The sequence below is a fragment of the Cricetulus griseus genome, chromosome 4 (genome assembly GCF_003668045.3).
Source record: "Cricetulus griseus strain 17A/GY chromosome 4, alternate assembly CriGri-PICRH-1.0, whole genome shotgun sequence".
In the NCBI taxonomy this organism is placed as follows: domain Eukaryota; kingdom Metazoa; phylum Chordata; class Mammalia; order Rodentia; family Cricetidae; genus Cricetulus; species Cricetulus griseus.
Window position 1 is genome coordinate 90113471 of NC_048597.1, and position 23959 is coordinate 90137429.

General features: G+C 47.0%; 2 protein-coding genes across 5 annotated transcripts in view; one reads left to right on the top strand and one right to left on the bottom strand.

Annotated features, from left to right (window-relative positions):
- Window positions 1-17575, top strand: part of Pole (DNA polymerase epsilon, catalytic subunit) — a 51553-nt gene extending 33978 nt beyond the window's left edge. Inside the window, exons 33-49 of the mRNA XM_027415865.2 lie at window positions 2227-2367; window positions 2648-2801; window positions 2883-2989; window positions 3326-3502; window positions 3588-3811; window positions 3994-4214; window positions 4462-4666; window positions 6588-6761; window positions 9200-9325; window positions 10338-10470; window positions 11696-11855; window positions 13014-13145; window positions 13282-13475; window positions 14945-15145; window positions 15445-15570; window positions 16157-16246; window positions 16331-17575. Of these exons, the coding sequence (XP_027271666.1) occupies window positions 2227-2367; window positions 2648-2801; window positions 2883-2989; window positions 3326-3502; window positions 3588-3811; window positions 3994-4214; window positions 4462-4666; window positions 6588-6761; window positions 9200-9325; window positions 10338-10470; window positions 11696-11855; window positions 13014-13145; window positions 13282-13475; window positions 14945-15145; window positions 15445-15570; window positions 16157-16246; window positions 16331-16444 (2679 nt within the window). The 3' untranslated portion in view covers window positions 16445-17575. The remainder of the gene's footprint in view (window positions 1-2226; window positions 2368-2647; window positions 2802-2882; window positions 2990-3325; window positions 3503-3587; window positions 3812-3993; window positions 4215-4461; window positions 4667-6587; window positions 6762-9199; window positions 9326-10337; window positions 10471-11695; window positions 11856-13013; window positions 13146-13281; window positions 13476-14944; window positions 15146-15444; window positions 15571-16156; window positions 16247-16330) is intronic.
- Window positions 17576-19163: 1588 nt separating this feature from the next.
- On the bottom strand, window positions 19164-21852 carry P2rx2 (purinergic receptor P2X 2). Of its 4 annotated transcripts, none has more exons than XM_035443228.1 (12): window positions 21677-21852; window positions 21386-21521; window positions 21219-21290; window positions 21066-21141; window positions 20874-20970; window positions 20647-20727; window positions 20417-20549; window positions 20014-20144; window positions 19771-19864; window positions 19567-19632; window positions 19410-19487; window positions 19164-19205 (listed from the first exon to the last, which is right to left on the bottom strand). In XM_035443228.1, the coding sequence occupies exons 1-12, from the start codon at window positions 21850-21852 to the stop codon at window positions 19164-19166; spliced, it is 1182 nt and encodes a 393-aa protein (XP_035299119.1). The 4 variants fall into 4 exon arrangements, with proteins under 4 accessions (XP_035299119.1, XP_027271669.1, XP_027271667.1 ...); XM_027415868.2 differs by having other exon boundaries at window positions 19164-19268; XM_027415866.2 differs by having other exon boundaries at window positions 19164-19487.
- Window positions 21853-23959: the final 2107 nt, after the last annotated feature.

Below are 23959 nucleotides of genomic sequence, written 5' to 3' on the forward strand. Positions count from 1 at the left end.
TCTACCCTGCCCTTTCTGTGTAAGAATTTTATGTATCAGAATTTAATTGTTTTCAGGATGGAGGCATTCATTGTTTGAAACAGGCTCTCATATTCAGTCTGGCCTTGAGTTTGCTATAAAATTGAGGCTGGCCTTCAATTCCTGATCCCCCTGCCTCCATCTGCCAAATGCTGAGATTATAGGCCTGTGTTTCCTACTTAGCTCATGAATTATGTCTTTGTCAACGCTAGACATCAAACCCAGGGCCTAGTGAATTGCTAGGCTCACACTCTATCCCTCCCATCCAACCCCCAGCACAGAGGTAAACTATTTTCTTCCTTTAAAAGTGAGATGTTTTGTTTCCAGGGTAATGAATGACAAGTAGATTTTTTTTCTCTCTCTTTTTTTTTCTTTCTTTCTTTTTATGTTTTAAAAGTATTCCAGAGCTAACCAGGCCATGGTGGTGCATGCCTTTAATTCCAGCACTTGGGAGGGCAGAGACAGGCAGATCTCTGTGAGTTCAAGGCCAGCCTGGTCTACAGAGCAAGTTCCAGGACAGCCTCCAAAGCTACAGAGAAACCCTGTCTTGAAAAACAATGCAAAAAAAATTACCAGAGGGGAAGCCAGTGAACTGGTTGCTGCTTGGTGCTCTGTGATCTGTCTTGGCCCCTGACCACCTTTTTTTATTCTGAGGCCTCATGCCACTGCTTCATGCACGCATTTTAGTGGGAATGAGAGTAGATAGTCGTAAAAATCTTTTTCTCTGTTTTTTTGACTGAATAAATTTTATGATTCTGTCTTCACACTTATTAACAATTTTCTATTGTCTTCACTCTTTTACTGAGCTTAGATACTGTGGTAGGTTTGGGGTTTTGTTGTATATGTCTGTGCATGATGTCTGTGCCTGCCTGCATGCACATGTACACCTGTATGTATGGAAGCAAAGTCAGCATCAGGCCTCTTCTCAATCTCTTTCCTCTTGAACCTAGAGCTCACTGTTTCTACAAGACCATCTGACTGGCAATCCCTAGGATTTCCTGTGTCCACCCCTCTAGCACTGGGATTATAGACATGCACCCCTACTCCAGGCTTTTTACATGGTGATAGGGATCCAAAATCACGTTCTCATACTTCCACAGCAAGCACTTTACCAATTAATTAAGCCTTCTCCCCAGCCTCCTGTGGAAATTTTGTTATTTTATTGAGACATTTTTATTACATAGGCTGATCTTATTCTCACCCTGCTTTCCTCAGCCTCTCTGCTGGGATTACAGGTATATGAACCATCCTGTCTGACTGACTTGTAGTGGGTCACAGCTATAGCTGCCATAAAGCTTTTATTAATTGCGATGTGTGAGTCACCCCTGGGCTAGCATTTGATGTTCCCTTCTCCTCTGAGAATTATTCATTGTTCCCTGGTTGTTATATCAAGAAATTTATTCCAAGAAAATTATTCCATAGTGGACATTTTGTACTTGATATTGTGAAACTTCCAGCACTTATATGAGAAGAAAAATTCTTGGACTGGTGAAATGGCTTAGCCTCTCTGAGCCCACATGGTAGGAGAGAACTGATTCCTTTAAGTTGTCTTCTGACCACAACATGCACACGTGTGCGCGCGCGCGCGCACACACACACACACACACTAGATAATTTTTTTTAATTGTTTAATCCTTTAAAGGATGTTGGTGCAGCTGATCCAGTTAATTTAAGTCCCAAGTTCAAGCTTTCCTTCTTTGTATAAAGGTTCTGTTGTCAGCTCAATTTTCAAGTCCTTTGTGTTCCTCTGAGCATGTCTGTATGTGTTTGCAGCTGGGAGTGAGACTAGGATTTGAGTTGGCTTGTGAAGATTAATGAACAGTGTGTCTTCTCTCTAAGATCCAATATGGTCACCCAGTACACATAAGGGTTGCCCCATCAGCTCCCTTCTAGCTCTCTGGCCAGAAAAATATAGTTTTCTGTGAGTTTTAGGTACCTACGACCTCCAATTAATAAAACTGAGAGAACTAAGAATAATTAACTGGGAGCCCATCCTCCAGACAAGTGTTGATGATATCTTTATTGGAAAGCATTCATGATTTTCCAGATGCCTCAGGTTGCTGTTTTAGATTATGCCTTAGTCGCCTTAGTCTTTTAATTGTAATCCTTAAAGCAGGTGACTGACCATCTTAGGTCCTGAAAGCCCTGGGGTTTGGTCAGTGGTCCACGGTATAGGCTGTAGCAGGCTCATCACCACATTGTCACCAGGTGAATCGGGCTCTTCCTCGTTCCAACATGGTCTACAATCTCTATGAGTATTCAGTACCAGAAGACATGTACCAAGAACACATCAACGAGATCAATACTGAATTGTCAGCACCTGACATTGAGGGCGTGTATGAGACTCAGGTGATTGTCTCCCTGGCCACTGACCACTTGGGTGAAAATGAAGCTGGATGATAAGAAGAGAGATCCCACAGGGAATTGGGCAGGGGACAGTGGTAAAAGCTAGATTAGATAGTGATGGGCATGGGTTGGGGAAGCCCCATAAGAGAGTGGCTCTCAGCACATGTCTGCCAAAGGTAGCCTCTTCTGAGTGAAGACAGGCTGTGTTGGAGTGTGTGGCCTCAGATTGAACTGTGGTGCTTAGAGTCTTCCATTTGGCCCAACACTCTACCTCCTGTTCCAGGTCCCATTATTATTTCGGGCCCTTGTACAGCTGGGCTGTGTGTGTGTGGTCAACAAACAACTGGTAAGGCACCTTTCAGGCTGGGAAGCTGAGACCTTTGCCCTCGAGCACCTAGAAATGCGTTCACTGGCCCAGTTCAGCTACTTGGAACCAGGTATGGCCCCACTAACAGCCCTATCACCTGCCCTACCTACCTCCCTTGTATCTCAGGCAACAAGTTTACTTTCTTCTACAGGGAGTATCCGCCACATCTACCTGTACCACCACTCACAGGGCCACAAGGCACTCTTTGGGATCTTTATCCCCTCTCAGCGAAGAGCGTCTGTGTTTGTGTTGGATACTGTGAGTCCTTGGGCACAGGGCACATGAGAATATGTGGGTCAGGCAGGATATTGGGGAGGAAGACATTCCTCTTGCCATTCAGTTAGAAATAGAAAGGTGGACTGAGCAGTGGTGACATACACCTTTAATTCCAGCAATTGGGAAACAGGGGCTGGTGGATCTCTTGAGTTTGAGGCCAGCCTGGTCTGCAAAGGGAGTTTCAGCATAGCCAGGGCTACACAGAGAAACCCTGTCTCAGAGAGGGGGTGGGGAGCGAGGGGGAGGGAAGGAAGGAGGCGTGACTACCCAGCTTCACACACACACATGCAGTAGGCCTAACAGTTGGTGTTTGCCTAGGTACGCAGCAACCAAATGCCCAACCTCAGTGCCCTGTACTCAGCAGAACATAGCCTACTGCTAGAGAAGGTGGACCCCAAGCTCCTGCCTCCCCCCAAACACACCTTTGAAGTTCGTGCTGAAACCAACCTGAAAACCATCTGCAGAGCCATCCAGCGCTTCCTGCTTGCCTACAAGGTAAGAGAAGTTGGGATCCAATAGTAGGAGTTTTCCATCCCAAGACTTTGTCCACTGAGCCCTTTCTGCCTTGTGCTCAACCCAGGAAGAACGCCGGGGGCCCACACTCATCGCTGTCCAGTCTAACTGGGAGCTGTGTAGACTGGCTAGTGAGATTCCTGTCTTAGAGGAGTTCCCACTAGTGCCTGTCCGAGTGGCTGACAAGATCAGTTATGGAGTTCTAGACTGGCAACGCCATGGAGCCCGCAGAATGATCCGGCACTACCTCAATTTAGACACTTGCCTTTCACAGGCCTTTGAGATGAGCAGGTGAGGAATAGGATGCAGCTCAGTAGTAAAACTTAGCTAGAAAGTGTGATTCTCAGTAATACACACAAAAGAAGAGAGATAAGCAAGTGAGACCATAGGCTGGTTGCCTACAGTGTGTGACCCTGTGAGTGGTCCCTAAATGATGCTAGTGTACTTGGGACTGAACCTGTACCCCTGTACAGGTATTTCCACATCCCTGTTGGAAACCTACCAGAAGACATTTCCACCTTTGGCTCCGACCTCTTTTTTGCACGCCACCTCCAGCGCCACAACCATCTTCTTTGGCTGTCCCCTACCTCTCGGCCTGACCTGGGTGGGAAGGAAGCTGATGATAACCGCCTTGTCATGGAGTTTGATGACCGAGCCACTGTGGAGATCAATAATTCTGGCTGTTATTCCACTGGTGAGTGAGAGAATGGAAAGTTAGGCACTTCCACCCCACCATTTAATGACTCCTTATCACGTGGGACTCAGTGCTCAACCATGTGGAATAAATCCACAATAAGCAAATCTTGAGAAATGGGTACCAGTAAGTCAGATGTTGATCAGAGTGCCATGGCTGACCTCGCTAGGCAGCACTGATTGGCCCAGGCCTGGGAGATGGTCCTAGTATTGACTAGGGTACATGGACAAGCTGTGTTTCCCTGCAGTGTGCATGGAACTGGACATTCAAAATCTGGCAGTCAACACCATCCTCCAGTCCCATCATATCAATGACATGGAGGGGGCTGGCAGCATGGGCATCAGCTTCGATGTGATCCAGCAGGCCTCCCTAGAGGACATGGTCACAGGCAATCAAGCTGCCAGTGCTCCAGCCAGCTATGATGAGACAGCCCTCTGCTCTAGCACCTTCAGGTATCTACCTTCATGTAATATGCTGTCTTCCTAGACAAGGCAACAGGGAGATGGCAACCTCCACTGTAGAATGCTAAAGCCAAAGTCAGCAATACATTTTTGTTTGTTTGTTTTTTTTGACAGGGTCTCTCTGTGTAGCTCTGGATGGCCTGGAACTCAAATTTATAGAGATCCACATACCTCTGCCTTCCAAGTGCTGGGATTAAAGGCATGTACCACACATCCACTTTTTTAAAGATTATTATTTCAAATAGTGTGTGTGTGTGTGTGTGTGTGTGTGTGTGTGTGTGTGTGTGTGTGTGTGTGTAGTTGCCCACAGAAGCCAAATGAGTTGTATACCCTGGAACTGGAGTTTCAGGAGGTTGTAAAACACTGGGTGGGTGTTGGATTGAGCTCCAGTTTTGTGGAGGAGGAGTACCTTAACTGTTGTGCCACCTTTGGTGTTAGAATCAGCATTCCTGAGATGTTTCTTCCTTGAGTCATAATGCAATCAAGGGTCCCCCATATCCCTGAGCATGCCCTGCCTAGTTACTAGTAAGCAGTACAAGTGATGCCATCTGACCTTTTGAAGCCAGAAGCTTTTCTCATGAAGAACTTTTTGATGCATAATTGCTTTCAGTGTAATCAAAGGAGTATCTGCAGGAAATTCCCAGGGCACCTAGCCTAGTGAGTCATAGTAGCCAGAATCATCTGTCAGAGGTATGGTCAGCCCTAGCTCCTAGTGATAGAACAGTGTATACTTATTGTAAAGTGTTTCTTTTGTGCCATAAACACAGAGCACTTTTATCCGCCTATATTCCCATAGCCCTTAAAGTGGTGCAGTCTTCACCTGTGCTAGAGATGGCAAAGCCCAAGTCAGATGGGCTGAGGTCATGATTACTGTGGCTGAGTATGAGGTAGTCATTTCATGTCTGATTCTAGAACACATATTTCAGCCGTGTTGCCTCCAAATGAAAGAAAAAATGGGATTTGCTAAAGTAAGAAATGGGTTAAGGAGTGCTGGGAGCTGAGAGCAGAATTGTGGCAGAAAAGTGTTTCAAACCTAAGCAGCAGTTGAGGATCAGACACAGGTGACAGAGACTGCCAGTTGAGAGAAGTGGGCATTTGTACAGGAAGCCATAAAAGTGACTGCAGCATCATGTCTCTGATGTGCTGTGGCTCCTTCGTGACTCAAGTCCAGTCTGAGCTACCTAAGCTTTGCATGGCCCCAGGAAGCTCCCCTGTGTCTCATTAGTATCTAGAAAACTCAGCTTGGGCCATTCCCTGGTTCTTTATGTGGAAGGCACATAATCAACTCTGTGACTCTTCATTCAACTCTTCTGGCAGTGAAACCCCATCCCATCTGAGGGGGGGGGGAGCACATACTGCCATTGGAGAAGACATGAATTCAGTTCCCTAAATCCATGTTGAGTAGTTTATAACCACCTGTAAATCTAGCTCCAGTGTGTCTGATACCTTCTGGTTTCTGTGGGCACCTGGATTTACTATATGTACTCTCACAGCTACACATCAGTTTTTAAAAATTAAAAATGAGCTGAGCATTGGTGGTACATGTCTTTAATCCCAGCACTCGGGAGGCAGAGGCAGGCGGATCTCTGTGAGTTTGAAGCCAGGCTGCTCTACAGAGGGAGTTCCAGGACTGCCTCCAAAACAATACAGAGAAACCCTGTCTTGAAAAAACAAAAAATAAATAATTAATTTTAAAAATTAAAAATAAGTCTCAAGAAGGACAAAAGCCTTCTTGTCCAGGTGTTGTGAGCAAGTTAGGGAGTTATGTGGAGGGAAGTGGTAAGGAGGTGAAGCCCACAAGCTATGGGACCAAGGAATGAAATTTAAACAATGGCAGTTAGGGATTACGAAAAGGGACAGTGATGCGAGCAGCAGTATATGATATAGGTCATCATCCTTTGCAATCTTTCAGGATCCTGAAGAGCATGGTAGTTGGCTGGGTAAAGGAGATCACACAGTACCACAACATTTATGCTGACAACCAAGTAATGCACTTCTACCGCTGGCTCCAGTCGCCATGTTCTCTCCTCCATGACCCAGCCTTGCACCGGACGTTACACAATATGATGAAGAAGCTCTTCCTGCAGTGAGTGCTTCACCCCGGGCTGTGGGTTGAGGGGTACAAGTGCCTTTGGGAAGCATAAAGCCCAGGGCAGGCTTAGCTGCTATTGTGGCTCTGTGCATTTATCTTTCCAGAAACTAGGTAAAGCATCATGGTACTACTTCCTTTTTGTACTAATGTTTTCTCATGCACCTTGGCTGAGTATAGTGGTCCATGTCTTTAACACCAGCACTTGGACAGACAGGTGCATCTCTGTGAGTTCAGACTGGTCTACATAGTGAGTACCAAGCCAGCCAGGACTGATAGTGAGACCCTATCTCAAAAACAAAAGAAAACAACTTAGGCATTAAGTGTGATTGTACTATACTAATGGACAGTCAGCCATGTCTAGTGTTGTGATATTAGAAGTAATGAATGAATCAGTGCTGGAGACATGGTTCCAGCAAGTGATTAGGTACACTTGCTGCTCTTGCAGAGGACTTGGGTTCATTTCCCAGCATCCACATGGTGGCTCACAGTCATCCATAATTCCAATTCCAAGAGATCTGACACTCTTCTGGGCTTCTGGCCTTTGCTGACACTGCATGCATGCAGTATATTTAACATACATGCAAATAAAACACCCATAATAATAAATTTGCCGGGTGGTGGTGGCACACACCTTTAATCCCAGTACTTGGAAGGCAGAGACAAGTGGATCTCTATGAGTTCGAGGCCATCCTGGTCTACAGAGCGAGTTCCAGGACAGCCTCCAAAGCTACAGAGAAACCTTGCCTCAATAGATAGATAGATAGATAGATAGATAGATAGATAGATAGATAGATAGATAGATAGATAGATAGATAGATGATATTAAAAAAGAATGGCTTTTTTTTTTAGGGAGATTGTGAAGTTAGATAGGTAGGGAGGTGGGGGAGGAGCTAGGAGGAGCTGGGAAAAGAGAAAGAATATCAAAAATACTTTTTGTTTTTTCAATTTTTTGAGAGTTTCTCTGTGTAGCCCTGGCTGTCCTGGAACTCACTCTGTAGACCAGGCTGTCCTCTAATTGACAGAGATCTGCCTGCCTCTCAAGTGCTGGGATTAAAGGCATGTGCCAGCTACCGTCACTGAGCTCACAACTAATCTTTAAAAAAAAAAAAAGAAAGAAAGAAAGAAGCCAGGAGTTGCCAGGATAGACTCCAAAGCTACACAGAGAAACCCTGTCTCAAAAAACCAAAAAGGAGGGCTGAAGAGATGGCTCGGTGGTTAAGAGCACTGGCTGCTCTTTCAGAGGACCCGGGTTCAATTCCCAGCACCCACATGGCAGCTCACAACTCTCTGTTACTTCAGTTTCAGGGGATCTGACACCTTCACACCAGTACACATAAAAAATGAAAGTTAAATAAAAAAAAAAAAAAGAAATCCTGTCTCAAAAAAAAAAAAAAAAAGGAAGGAAGAAAAGAAAAACCTAAATGAAGGTCATACATGGTGGCCATCTATTACCTTTGTTTCTGCTATTTTCCTGCCATGCTTTATATAACCAGACTCCCATCTAAAATCGGGGCAGAGTCTTGCTCTCCTAAGGTGGATGCATCCGGAAGTCACAGCTACTCAGGAGGCTAAGGCATGAGGATTACCTGAGTCCTAAAGTTTGGGGTCAGGCCTAGTAGTAGAGCTAGAGACCTCATCTGTTTTTGTTTTGTTTTTTAATGTGTATGCTTAGCAGGTCTTTCTTTGGATCTCCAACTCCCGAATAACAACACAGAGACTTTTTACTAATTATGAAAGTTTGGCCTTAGCTTAGGCTTGTTCCCAACTAGCTTTTAAAACTTAAATTAACCAGTTTATATTAATCTATGTTCTACCATGTGGTTTGTTACCTCTCCTCAGTACTGTCTGTCTGTACATCCAACTTCCTCCACATCTGGCTGGCAAATCTCCCACCTCAGATTCTTTCCTAGAGTTCCTGTCTCTCCCCAGAAGTCCCACCTATCCTCTCCTGCCTATCTATTGACTGTTCAGCTCTTTATTAAACCAATCAGAAGGTGCCTTAGGCAGGTGAAGAAGGACAGAGACCCAATCACACAATGTACAAAAAGATTATCCCAATATGTATTTGCCTTCATGTGTGTCTAGTACCTAAAGAGGCCAGAAAAAAAATATAATGGATCCCCCAGAACTGGAGTTATAGATGGTTGTGAGCATCCATATAGGTTCTGGGAATCAAACCCGGGTCCTCTGGAAGAGCAATCCAAACTCTTAACCATTTAGGCACCTCTCAACCCCCATCCTCATCTTAAAAGACAAAGAAATTTCTTCTCTATTGCTTTTGCGTCCTGAATCTCTGTTCTTTTGCTCATTCTATAGTTATGATACTTCTTGTTTCAGTGTCACCATGGTCTTCTTCATGGTTTCTCTTCATATACTCTGGCTTCATTTTACACCAGGACACCTCCTCCATTAATTATAAACTTACTCTACAGACTCATTGCTGAGTTCAAGCGACTGGGGTCATCAGTCGTCTATGCCAACTTCAATCGCATAATCCTCTGCACAAAGAAGCGCCGGATAGAAGATGCCCTTGGCTATGTGGAATATATCACCAACAGGTTAGTGTCAGGGATGTCTTTGTGATGCAGTTGCCATGACTTTGGAGAGGTGCTTGGAAGGCACAGCACACACCAAGGGTCAAGCACAGCAGCATGAAAAGTGGCTGCTTACACTATGGTTTATCTGCAGTGGACAACTCTGATATAAAGCATGTTGTTCAAGTCTGAAATATGCGAGGAATACCTGCTGTTTGTAAGAGGGTTCTGTAAAGCACTGTTGCATAAACTCTCCACAGATGTAGGCATGGACACATAGGAGTGTTCTGATTCCAGGCAGTCAGTCATACGGAGCTCTCAATCGCTGGACCCCATGTTGTACCTTTGGCTTCAGGCAGTGATCCCTGCCTGGATAAATCATATCCCCAAGTCTGTTTGGGTCCAGAGGCTCCAACATAAATAAGATGAAGTCTTGAGGTTTTGTTTTTGTGGGTTTTTTTGCGAGACACAGAGACTGTATGTGTCTGTGTTTGTGTCCAGAGCAGAAGAGGGTATCAATCAGATCCTTGGAGCTAGAGTTACAGGACTTTGTGAGCCACACAATCTGGACTCCAATTCTGATAGAACAATAAACATTAACAGCAAACATCCATACATCAAGATAAATTTAAAAAAAAAAAAAAAAAGAGGAGGAGGAGTCTGTTTAAGATCTCCTTCCTCACTGGTAGGTACCAAGGGTGGGATTAGTAATAGAGACCAACTTGGCTAGCAGTGGTAAGAATGAAGAAAATGTATTGGTGCTTGAAAACAGGAAGCAATGCTGCCGGTAATGTGTACCTGACTTAAGATAGAGACAGTTGTCCCTGGGGCTGCCCTGGCTTCCCTCCTGTTCACCTTCATTCCCAGGGCAGCTGTGCCCAGGCAGCTTCTTCAGTTTCCTAGAAAGTTTGAGGGACTGTCTGAACCCACTCGATATTCGTTTGTAAGTTAAAGATTGAGTACATGATACAAAGGAACATGAATAATAAGGAAAGCTGTTGTGTCACTTTAGCAGTTTCTGTCTGGCTTCTTGCAGCATTCATTCTAAAGAGATCTTCCACTCCCTGACAATCTCGTTCTCTCGATGCTGGGAATTTCTTCTCTGGATGGATCCATCCAACTATGGTGGGATCAAAGGAAAAGTTCCATCTAGTATTCACTGTGGACAGGTAAGAGAGCTGGGTCTGGTTCTACATATGTATGAGGCTACATTCACCCCTGTGACAGGTACAGTTTTCCTGGGGCCTCTCATCAGTAGCAGCATCCAGTTCATCAGCTTATAGGAAAGGTTGAACGCATAGTGTTAGCCTTAGTGAGGGCAGAAAGCTTTCCATGAGGCAGAAATTGACAAAATTCTTGGAAAAGAGGGAGGAGGGAGAGCCATGGAGATACTGGCAAAGCCAGAGGTGGCAAGAGAGCTGGAAGCTGGAACAGCTTGTGCAGATGGGTGTCTGGGCAGTAGTTTCAGGTATTCACAGAAAGCTGGCTGGCTGTGCCCACTTTGCACAGGATGGGATTTGGCATTAGTGGAGATACAAATTCTGGCATCTGCTTGCCCCCCTCTGAGAATAACATACTACAAGGGAAAAAGCAGGCAGTGTCAGTTCAAGGGAGGGATGCCAGTGCAGAGTTGTGAAAAGATGGTGTACAGAAGCTAACAGGTGGATTTGGTGTTGCACATGTGTGAGCCTTACCTGTGGGTGAATAGAGGTTGCAGCAAAGAGCCATGTGGGGGAAAGGCTGTGGCATTTGCAAAATGGAGATATAGGTAGTGCCCTCATGCTAGAGCAGTACCTAGGGAGTAGGCTGAAACAACAGACCTTTGCTCTCCATGGGATCTTCACAGAGAGCCAAAAGGGGAGGCACTGGCCAGCAGGAAGACTGGAAGCTGGGGTCTCAGTAGTCAGGGAATCTGGGGGGCAAGGCCAAGGCTTCCTTAGGTATCATGGCTTCAAGGCCTGGACAAGAGAAGTTAGAGTTGGGATTAGGAGATAGAACTCACTGAGGAAAGAAAGGAAATGGGGCCATCAGGAAAATGGCACAGTGCTAGTGTCTGTGTGTAGATGCAAATTCACCCTGGCAGGAACATAGGCACCCAGTCAAGTTGGAAAAATTGTCACCAACTCAAGAGGTTCTATTTTGTGAGATGGGTTCTATATAGCTTAGGCTGGCCTTGAAACTCCTCTCCAGTGATTCTGCCTTAGCATCCTGAGTATGAAACAACAGGTTCAGGATATCACTCCCAGTCACCCCAGTGAGCTAGACATGCTCCCTGGAGCACTGATCTTGTAATGTCAGAATCCAAGAGACTCAGTCTGGAGGAGTCCTGTCTCCCGTGTCTTGTTACTATATGTTGTTGCCATGGTGGAGATAGGGGTTGTCTTTGTGTTATAGCAAGACTCCCAGGAAAGGGAGGAAACCAAGGATGAAGAGGATGAGGAAGAGGGTATGGAGGAATCTGAGGTCGAAGACCTACTGGAGAACAATTGGAACATTCTGCAGTTTTTGCCACAGGCAGCCTCTTGTCAGAGCTACTTCCTCATGATTGTTTCAGGTGAGTCAAGCTGACACTGGACAACCAACTGAGTCATTGAAAATGGTTCTAGCTCCTTGGTCTAGAGAAGAAAATTGTTGGAAATTCCAGCTTAGTGGAGCTGCGGCTTCCTTTACCTGTTCCAGCATAGGAAACTGAGGACAGATAATAAAAGGGCTCTGTGTCTTCTCTCTAGGCCTCCAAAGGTGTTTCCCAGTTGTATTTCTAGTTGGTTCATGGCTACCATCCCTGGGAACATGTGCATGCACACACAATAATGAGGTGGCCTCTGGGGCGTCACTAACTAGAAAACTCTTTCACCTTGAAAGTATTTGTAGACCTGGTTGTTATCTTCCATAAGCGTAAAAATTAGACTGTTTTTATAATTCACTGCCACTCCTTAAAACAGAAAAACTAGAGATTAGTATGGTCATTAAACTGTTGGCAGATAGGATTTCTCACACCCCACAGGTCAATACCAGCAGGTGGTTTCATCTGTGATTGCTTATGTCTTTGTCTACTTCTTTTGAGTCTTCGCCTTTCCAAGTTGTCTCGAGAAATATTCCAGGTTAGCCAGGTAGTGGTGGCAAATGCAGGTGGAGGCAGAGGCAGGTGGGTTTCTGAGTTCAAGGATAGTCTGATCTACAGAGCAAGTTCCAGGACAGAGATACACAGAGAAACCCATATTCCAGGTATGTGGGTTCAGATTTTAGGGTACTGTCAACATGTGCTGTTAAGGATCTGTTTTCATACACCATCCTTGTCCTATGTGTTCACTTTTCTAAGGATGAATTCAGACATTAGCAAAGGTTTTTTGTTTGTTTGTGGTTTTTTGTTTATTTAATTTGGGGGGGAGAGGGTTCGAGACAAGGTTTCTCTATATAGTTCTTGCTGTCCTGGAACTTGCTCTGTAGACCAGTCTGGCCTCAAACTCAGAGACTGTCTCCCGAGTACTGGGCACTGCCAGACTACAAGTTCCTTTCTTATATCCAATTCTCCAGTTCTCTACTTGACTTTGGGCTCACCCAAGGACAGCAAATAAGTTATCACTAACAATGACATTTCAGATGAGTATGTCTGACCATCTGGCCAACCACAGGGATCCTTCAAATTCTGGGGTATTTTTCAAGACATCACTGACTCTCAGGCCCTGTGACCTCTATCTGCCTCTCTCTGCAGCATACATCGTGGCTGTGTACCATAGCATGAAGAATGAGTTGAGACACAGTGCCCCAGGAAGTACTCCTGTGAAGAGGAAGGGGGCTAGCCAGTTCTCCCAAGAGGCTAAAGGGGCATCTGGAGCCCTTCCTGGTGAGCAGTCCCTCGTCACAGAAGGATGCTGCTATGTGCCATGGCCTGGTTTCTTTGTGCCTCAGATGGTACAGGCAAATGGGTAGGAGATACCCACTGCCAGCTGAATCTGCCCTTAGCACTCTCTCTTTCCTAGGAATGGTCACCTTCTCTCAAAATTATGTGGCAAATGAGCTCACTCAGAGCTTCTTCACCATCACTCAGAAAATTCAGAAGAAAGTCACAGGCTCTCGGAGCTCCACTGAGCCCTCAGAGATGTTCCCTGTCCTCCCTGGTTCACACTTGCTGCTCAATAATCCTGCTTTGGAGTTCATCAAATATGTGTGCAAGGTGAGGGCAGGTATAAATCCTCCAGTCATTCCATCAGGACTTGCTGGGTCCCTATCACATGCAACCATTGTTGAGGCATTTGGGCTGAGGTATTATAGGAAAAACCCCTCTGGTAGATCTAACCCTGACAGTAAACCGTTAAGAGACTGGTCAGTTCAGAGATGTACTACCATGAGGCACTCTGAGGGAACTGGAACCAGGCACAGAGGCTCTGGAGTAGGAGAGCTGGTTTGCTGGGAAAGTTACAGCAGGTGAAAGTGGAAGAAGCTCTATGGATCACCTGCCATCAGTAGGCCTGATGAGACACAACAGACCAACCGCTGAGACCAAATGAGGTGACAGAGCTTGTTTTCTGGGAAAGGCAGGCCAGCATGGTGAGATGATATTACCAGTGGCCATGTGGGGTCATTACTCAAAGCGCTGATTGTTCATTGTGCCATCTGAGCGTCCCAGAGCTTCACTCTGAGGCTGAACACTGAATATCAAATGACTACACCTTAGGGTTTAATATAGTGAGCTAGGAATGTTTCTTCTCCACAGATACCCTTTGGACAGTCACTGACTCACCCTTCCCAGAAAACAAGCTGGGCCAAACTGTACTTTGGGATCTGTGGTCCATTTTTAGTTCATCTTTACAATGTGTACAAGTTTCCTGTCTGAACATAAGGGAATCAGTTCCATAGCCTTTTTTCCATTGAAGAATGTTTACACCTCTTTGGAAGCTTAATTGGACTGGGCATGATGGCTCACTCCTGCAGTCCCAGCACTAGAGAAGGCTCAGGCAGGCAGAAAGATCACAGTTTAAGAACAGCCTGCATCTTCAAAGGGCTATAGAGTAAAAGACTCTTGTCTTTAAGGGGAAAAAAAACCTAACTGACCTTATTTGTGCTTCTTTATTTTTGAATTATGTATTTTTTCCATATTAATGGGTTCATATGCTAGGACATGTAGAGGGTTTTTTTGTCCTTTCTCATGGTGGTTAATGGCCTGTGTCTTTGTCTAGTTTCAGTATTGGGGTGATGCTGACCTCCTAAGACAAGTTAAGGTGTCCTCCCTCTTTGGTTTCTGGGAAGTATTATGTAGAATCAATGTTTCTTACCTGAAATGTTTACTATATTCATCAATGAAATCTGCATTCACTGACAAAGTTGCCACTGTAGAGAATCAGCTCTCCCTGAGGCTTCCAGATGGGAAGAGGATGGGCTAAGATGATGCTAGGGAATGAGCTTAAAAAGAGGCATTTGGTCAGTTGGGTGTTGGTGGTGCACGCCTTTAATCCCAGCACTTGGGAGGCAGAGGCAGGCGGATCTCTGTGAGTTCGAGGCCAGCCTGGTCTACAGAGCGAGTGCCAGGATAGGCTCTAAAGATACACAGAGAAACGCTGCCGGGGGTGGGGGGGTGGGGGGTGGTCCAGCCAGAGCAGTGGAGAGACCTAGGAGCTACTTCATGATGGGTTGTGGTTGCCATAGGTATTGTCTCTGGACACAAACATCACAAATCAGGTGAATAAGCTGAACAGAGACCTACTTCGCCTGGTAGACGTTGGTGAATTCTCTGAGGAGGCCCAGTTCAGGGACCCCTGCCACTCCTACGTGCTCCCTGAGGTGATTTGCCACAGCTGTAATTTCTGCCGAGACCTGGACTTGTGCAAAGATTCCTCCTTCTCGCAGGTGAGCGCAGCTGGTGATCAGAACTTCTAAATGTCCAAAGTGGTTAGGACATGTAACCCAACCTGTAGTATACAGCCCAGTGCCCCAAGCCATTCCACTGCAACATGCTAGAAAATTGTCTTGAAAAGGTCAGCTCATCACAAATGAAAGGCTTGGGCAACCAAGAGCAGTGATAGTTACATTTGCCATAGCACTCCTCTCTGACATCTTCCCTTTACACCAGCCTGATGTACTATTGCCCAGGTGGGCCATGGCTGCCATTCACACTGACTTCTCAGCCTTCTTCCCCACTCTTCCAGGATGGGGCCATTCTGCCTCAGTGGCTCTGTTCCAATTGTCAGGCCCCCTACAACTCAGCTGTGATTGAATCAGCCTTGGTGGAAGCCCTGCAGAGGAAACTGATGGCCTTCACACTGCAGGACCTGGTGAGCTCCCCAATCCACCCAGGGGTTTCCAAATACTATCAGCATTTCAGGGAAGACAAGAGTATGCTTGGTCCTAAGTGTTGCCGCCAAGGGACTGCCCCAGGAGTCAGTCTTCATCCATGCACCTAGCCCACTAATTCTGTCCACATGTGTGTGTACCTTCTGTGGACACTTGGATCCATCCAGTAGAGGGAGATAGACGATAGATAGACAGGAAACAGTGTCAGTGGCAGAGTTCAAAAGCAGAGCAGAGAAAGCTTTGACAGCATTTTATGAGCACCTGAGCAAAGTCCATGGGTATGTCCCTGGGCAACTGTTGAGACAGGGCCAGCTGGGACATGGGATACCCCCAGGCCTTGGGAATCCAGGTTAGGGATACCAACAACAAGGTGAAAGGAGCTGGCAAGATCTGAATAAATCTTGAATTTCATCAAAGCACTGAGTCCTGATGTGACTGCAGTAGGGAAGTAAATGTGCTAATGGTTCCATGAAAGTATCCCTCCTCAACAAGGCTAACAAGCCACAGATAGGATCCAGTGTGATAACATTTTGAGCCAAGATCAGTGGTGCTGCTTCCTTGTTTCAGGTGTGCCTAAAGTGCCGTGGTATGAAAGAGACCCATATGCCTGTGTACTGCAACTGTGCAGGGGACTTTGTTCTCACCATCCACACAAAGGTAGGCCATTCTCATAGACATACTGGGTCATTTGCCCCTCCTCTCTGAGTAGAACCGAGTTATTGTGTCTCTTTGTTCTTACAGGACTTCATGGAACAGATTAGAATCTTCCAGAACATTGCCAAGCACTACAATATGTCATACCTCCAGGAGACCATAGCATGGCTGCTACAGACAAGCCCTTTATCAAACTGTTAGCAAGCCTAGGCTTAAGACACTTTGATATCCCATACCAGGTACCTTAATGCCTCCTCCAGATGGCCGAACCACTGACCACCTGACTTTTCCAAACTCATGACTACAGTCCGGGAAGACCAGAGAATACTTCCAGGGAGCTGCAAGGTGTCATAACAAGCAGCAGGAGCAGGGAATAGCTCTGTCATCAATAGTTGCTTGCTAAGTAAACATATTTTGAAACTTATGCTTTCTGCTTCCAAACCAGCTCTTTCTTCTGTCTCCTATTCTTAGTCTGAGATAAGTTCTGAAATTGGGGCAGAAAGGATGCAGAAGCCAATACAGACCACAACAGAGTCTTGCTTGTTTTCAGACAAATGGGCCTTTCCCTCAGCTTCATGGGAGTAGAATTTGAGCTGCTTTCTGGGAAATCCAGGTCCTAAGCATGTGGAGACCCAGGGTTTTTGTTTCAGAGCAAAGTCTGAAAAGGGTTGTCACCCAGTGTCTTGAGTAAGACCTGGGGCTCTGTCCAAGTGGGCTGAGATGAGCCTGAAAGGCACAACATCTCTGACCTACTTGGTCTATATGGAAACCCACTCTTTTGACCAACAGGACTGTAGCAAGGACCTCATAAGCCTGAGGCCCACAAGCAAAGGGTTTTTAATGTGTTACTTATCATAAATTTGAACACCCTGTGTAAGACATTTTAGAAAAATGCCTCCTCACATGCAAGATTTTAGGCTTACCTATTGAGGGAACAAGGAAAATGAGGTTTCAGAGAAATCTGTTGAGGACTTGTACTCAGTCACCACTTGTCCCTTGGGACATCAGAGACCCAGAGCACTAAATCAGGCACCTCTTAAAGGAGCAGCTTAATTCCTAGCCTTTTTAAGAATAGGTTGTCCTCAGCACTGCAAAGTAGTGGAGTAAGTAGCTGTTCTCACCTCCCACTCTATACTGACACTGACCTATCTGCTAGATGAGTAGAGCCTTTCATTAGTCTCAGGAAATAAGAGAACTTTGCACCTCACTGAACTAAATGCAGCCCTTGTCTACTGCTTCTTTCTGTCCCAGACCAGTTTACCAGAGCATCAGCTGAAGTGTCAAACTCAGAAACCCAAAATAAAAAGAGCCCTAAAGGGAGATGGGAAACCATATCGAACTTATATGTATAAATACTGTACCTGCATGTATGTGTATGCACCTTGTGTGTGCCTGGTACCTGCATTGGTCCCCTTGGAACTGAAGTTATAGATTGTAATGAGCCACCGTGTGGGTTCTGGGAACCAAATTCCATCTGAAAGAGCAAGTGATCCTAACTGCCTGGCCACCTTTCCAGCCCCCATAGTATCCACTTCTTAGCTTGCTTTTTGTATTTGCACAGGGAGCCTCAGTCTCTGAAAGGAAAGTTTAATATCTAGCATCTGTCCATCAGGAACTTGTCTAAACCTTGATGAGCTCAGGCTGTCTGTAGGGAGAAACCTGATATCTGCTTGATCCTCCCTGTTTGGAATGTGGATTGAGTTGGCAGCACTGGGACCTTCTGAATGGAAATCAAATTAAATTAGGGAGATGGGGGGAGGAGGGAGATGGTTAACTATGCTTCCTGGATCTTGGGGCCTGAGAGGCATTGGCTTGTCTCCCAGCAGAGCCATGCTATAGCAACACATGGTAGGTCACTGCAACCATAGATAGCACTGGGCCTGGGTTCACTTGGAGGTCAGTTTAGGGATTCTGAAATAGAAAACTGCATCTCTGGCCCTGGTTGTTAAGCTGTACCTAGAGACCCAACTGGAAAGGGCAGTTTGTCTAAACCAAACATGAAGGAAGTTAAACATATTTGATGGTCTGTGGAGTCCATGGCCAACGAAGGGAAGGCTGTGGGATTATTGAAAGCTAGTGTCCTTCCAAGCATCCTGTAAACACTTGGTGTGACACCTAGAGGCACATACAAGCATACCATCTTCAGGTAATGTGGACAAAAACTGAAGGGTTGCCTTCCTAGCTCTTTGGCCACTCTTACTACTTGATATGCTGGTCTGAGCTAGGATACCTTCTGGTGACATTCAGCATAGACATTGCCACCAGGGAACCAAGATCCAGGCTCCCAACAGCCTTTGCCTAGCAAGTCACTCCACTAACAGAAAGATACAGTAACCCCAGGACCTGATATTAGTGATGGCTTTGTCCTTAACCTGCTCACAGTTCCCACCCCATCTCAGGGATTCTGGATATAGCCTTGGTCCTCTTGCCAGGTGTGGCTGTACTCTAAAGCCAGGCTGGTTAGCCAACCTAACAATGCAGGGTCCCTGGGAAGGAGACTGACTCCTGCCTTACATTCCTGAGTCCACAGCTACTCTCAAGGAATTGAGACCAGAAAGCTTCTCATCACTAGTTTATTGGGTTCAGCATGCTGTGACTTCTAAAGTAGGGCTTAGAATTATACAACAGGGGGGCTTAGCTCTGATTTGGGGTCCCAGAAAGCTGCAAAAGTATGACAGGCAGGGAGTTTGGTTGGGAACAAAGGTGGCAGGAAGCCAGTTCTCCCTGTCAACCTTAGGAAGAGGAAGAATGTAAGCCTGGGCCAGAGCAAGGCTCTGTCCTCTTGCACAGGTGTCTCTTGTTTCCCATCACGTGGGTATGCTTGGCTACTGCAGAGTGTAAATCCTCCCTAGGGCTGCCGAAGCAGCTTTAGCTGTCTCTGCCCTCCCAGATCCAGGCCTGCAGCTTAGTGAGGATGAGATCAGAGTTGAGCCAAACCTTTGGGGTCCGTGAATGTGGAGTCCTGTTGGGAAGGCTCGGGGACAGGAAGCCTTTGTCCCACGTGCAGGTCAAGAGTGTCCACCACCTGCTCAGTCAGAGCAGAGATGGAACAAGGCCGAGGAGGCTGGACAGCCAATGGTAGCTCTGCCAGTTCTCCCAAAGTTGGCCCTCTACCTGATGGAGGGTTGGGTGGCTGACCCTGGGGGTAGTGACTTGGAGTACGCACCTTGTCGAACTTCTTATGGCTATAGAGCTTGTTTTTGTTCATGAATGTTAGCAAAATCCAGTCACACAGAAAGGAGCCCTGAAGTCAGCAGACACCACTAGGTAAGGGCATATCTGACACTCCCTACCCCACCCAGGCCCCCAAGCAGATTTCTTACCACCCCGATGGAGGTCAGAGCAGTGGCCAGATTGATGATAGTAGGAATGAGACTGAATTTCCCTGCCTGTAGAGAACAAGCTTGCATTTAGTTAGACCTTCATCATAGGCTGCTGGGCAGAAATGGAGCTTGAGGGTGGGGGCCTGTAAGGGACATGGAGCTAGGCCAGCTCAGGGCTAGGTGGAACCCTTTAGCTGTGCGTACCTGCCCATGCACGATAACATCAATTCGAATCCCATAGGCTTTGATGAGAGTTCGAGTGGTGGTGGTGCTATTTATCTTGTAATACTTGGCAAACCTAGGGTTGAGTAAACCAAAAGCAGTGGCCAAGCTGCCAGAGTGGATGTGCACACTCATCTTCCTCTCTTTAGGACTACTGACTGATAGAACTATAGTCAAAGCCGACACCACTATGTCACGAACCCAGACATTCAGAAAACAAGGTACCTGAAGTTGTAGCCTGAGGAGGCAGGGTCATACTTGGGGTCAAGCCTCCGAAAAGAGTATTTGGGGTTGCACTCTGATTCAGACAAGTCCAGGTCACAGTCCCAGTTAATGATGACTCCAATGACACCACCCTGCAGAAAAATGAGCCAAGTAACAGTGAGGGATATAGAGCAGAAAAGCCTCAAAGGTCCAGGGAGCAAGTGAATATCTGGTTTTGAAGGTATAATGAGGTACTAGCATCAACCATGGGACCAGGTGTCAATAATTGAGCAGGTGCATTCACAGCCCATGATCACATTTCTCCCCTCTGCCCAAGCAGACCCAAGGTTGGCCAAGACAGAAAAGATACGTTTAACTGCAGTAAAAACCCTTCCTGGGTAGCAGATACTGACACCCAGCTCACCTTGTGTGCCAGTTCAGTGAAGTTCTCCCCTGCCTGCTCTACAATGAAGCCTAACTTGAAGATGGGACAGTACGGATCAGAGTCCTGATCAAACGTGCAATGCTTCAGGTTCTTCTGGCTTGCAATGTTGCCCCTAAGGAGTGGCAGAAGACACAGGCACCTGGTTCCCAACACAAGCCTCCACTTTGCTCAGGCACTATACTTGGTATTACTCTGGCCCTCGGACTCACTTAGAGAACTTGAATTTGGGATAGTGGATGTTGTTCTTGATGAGGATGGTGAAATTTGGTGCCATTTTACCTAGAAACTGGCTGCAAAGGTACAGACAGGGTTTAGTCGCCCTTCCCCCAAAGCCCAGGAGAGGGTAACACACTGTCCCTCTCCTTCCGGAAGCTCTTCTGATCTTCGTCAGTAAGGACAAAGGAGACTACCAGTGGGGTCTGTGGACCCTGCATACTTTTCAGTAGTTCCATCCTCCACCGGGCACCAAGCTGACACCTCACAGGTCTTGGAGTCCCCGTGGTAATAGGGTACACAGTGCCCTGTCCGAATCCCTGCAGGGCAAACACTGGTTAAGCGACTGAGGTCAGTGCTGACGCCCCAACCCCCCCCCCTCACACGCACACACTGCCGCCTAGTGCACACTGACCATTGCCTTGCATGTCCAGCTGCCCGGCGATGCAGTCATCATCTGAATGGCAGGTGGAACTGTGAACCCTAATGCTCTAGAGTTGAGACTGTAGGTCAGAGGATAAACTCTAACTGGCCTAGTGTTTCCCAGACCACCCTCGACCCACCTCACCTCTGGGCATGTTCCCAGGGTCTGGGAAGGGGTGACTTCCATCCTGGTGATGATGCTGACCACACTGCCCCCCTGGGTGCAGAAATAAAAGCGCGGTGGGCAGGTCAGCTCACTCAGACTAGTTACACCGCTGAGGAGCTTCAGGCCCGGGGCAGGAAGCGCCGCACCTCCGGGGGCTTTACATATTCCTCAACGTCCCACACTTTGTGCTCCGATATGGTGATCCCCTTGACTTTGGTGATGATGGAGCTCTCCGGACCTGTCTCGCTGTCCTGGTAGCTTTTCTGCACAATGAACACGTACCTGGGGAACAGGGCGGTGCCGGCTCCGGAGGCAACCCTGGAGAGAGCAGGGTGCCCCTCTCCTGGGGCCCTCAGGGCTCCCACGCATGCAACCATCGCTCCCCCCGCTAAGGATCGCTTTCTGCCCAATTGCCAACCGTGCCCCGGCCCGCGCACCACACGAAGTAAAGCAGGATGAGCAGCTGCACCATGCGGTGCACGAACCCCAGGCGCCGGTTCCGCACCACGATCACCTTGGGCGTCTCATAGTCCCAGAACGCAGACCAGCAGCCCCGGGCCAAGCGCCGGACCACGGCCGCCCCCGCGGGAAGGCCCGGCTGTGCAGCTGCCATGGCCCAAGCTGCTGGGTCTACCAGATCTGCCTGCGGGCTTCGCACCGCTGCTCTCCTGGGCAGGCCGGGGGTGTGGCCTCGCGCCCCGCCCATTGTGACAGTAGCAGTCTAGCCCTTTTTCAAAGCTGATGGAGTTGTGTATAACCTTCTCCCTGAAAGCTGCAGGTGCGGCGGGGTGCGGCGGGGTGCGGCTTTGAGCGCATCCTGGTGGTTGGTGGGTCGCAACTCCAGCTTGGTGCCAAGGAGGGCGAAGAGGTGGGCGCCTAGAGAGCTCCAAGAAAAGCGCCACGCTGGGAAAGTGCAGCTGTATCTCACCAGCTCCACATTTGAGGCTCTCAGGACAGGACCCCACCCAGAGGGAGCGCTGAAGACGTAGCATTGTGCTGTATTTTCCATTTCCCACCTTCCACCCTCCCAAACCAAAATTGTTTCCTGGTAACTGATTTGGTCTCCCCTGTGTCCAGGTTATTTGTAGCAAATACCAAACGCCTTAGTTTGTCACGGAGAGATGATGTTAAGCCGTCTTCTTTCATGGAAATAAGATGCACTTAGCAATCCAGTGAGTGCAGTACATGCTGAATGTTGTGCAGTTCTCTTCACTGGACAACACTAAACATGTTCTCCACCCCCAAAATAAAACCCCTACTCATGATGCAGCTATTCCTGTTCCCCATCCTAAACTCTGTCCCGTACTAGTCTTCATGTCTCAATGGGTTTTTCTGTGAGATGCAACACTTATGTCTGACTTTATCATGTGCTAGTACTTCAGAGTGAGACCAGAAATAATTCCATCCTGGACATGAAGGTTGCCCCCATCTCTTTGCTGTTGTTAATAGTACAGTTGGGGAAACATGTGCATATTTGAACTGTTTGGTTAAATCTGACCAGTGCCTAAGTAGCAAAGAAAATCTAATTTAGAACAAACAACTGAATGCATAATTTTAGAGACTGTTTTGTAACAAAAGGCTGGGTCTTAGCCTGTCTCAGACCATCAATTGCCCAGATCCCTTCGGGACTGGACCTCACCACCTGAAATCATCAAGCTGATTACATTCCCTCCTGTTTTCCAGCAGGATTTCCATTGATCTTGGTGCGGTGATTTGTGAGTCATCCTTTCTCAACTAAAGCCTGATTTAATTTGCCTAAAGCTGAGCATGGTGGTACAAAACCAATAATCCCTACTTGGGAGGCTGAGACAGGAGGATGGATAGCCAATCTTAAAGAAGTGAGGAAGTACTGGAGATATATATATATATATATATAATATATATAATATATATATATATATTCAGGGTATCTTAGTGGTGGAGCACTTGCCTGATGTTCTTGAGCCCCTGGGCTCAGTCCCCAAAACCACACACACACACACACACGAAGAAAAAGAACCTCAAGTGAATGACCAGCCCACACATTCTAGAATAGACAGAAGCACTGATAAATGGGAACACCCTGAGACTATTATTCAGAGGTGGAGTCAGCACTAGACACAGGTACCTGACAGTGGAATCCTGGGAGTTGAACAAGGAGGACTCTAGGTGCCTAAGGAGTTGTTGTGCTGGGGAGGGGTGGTCTACAAGGAGCCAGTGTCCTACATCACCCACCAGGGGTGTGTTTGGCCGTTATTGATTAGTCCTGACCTGAAATAGAGGCAAAAAGCAGGGAAGCTGTGGTTGGCCGTGTCCATGCATAGAGGTCCTGTGCTGAGGGTGGGGCAGGAAGCAGAAAGCAGAGGCGAGTAGAGTTACAGCTCAGAGACTAGAGGGCTATTTCCTTGGCTAACCTGTAACCTCTGCTTCAAGGCTGACGTCAGTTTGGCTGCTTTCACTCTGCACAGAGGAGCGAGCGGATCTGAGGCAAGGAGGTAGGACCACTGGGTACTCAGCAGTACCAAAGTCTTTCTCTCCAACCCCAAGAATAAGTCATATTTGTCTGTCCTGGATGGATGGAACCTGACAGGAAAGAGGAGATAGTATAGTTTCTGCTCTACCTAGCATTTGCAATCATCTCTTTTCCCTCAAACAGAGTGAAAAATTAATTGTAAAATGGCTTCTAGGGCAATGCACAGCCTGAAAAACCCATTTGTACAATACAGAATAACTTAATAGAG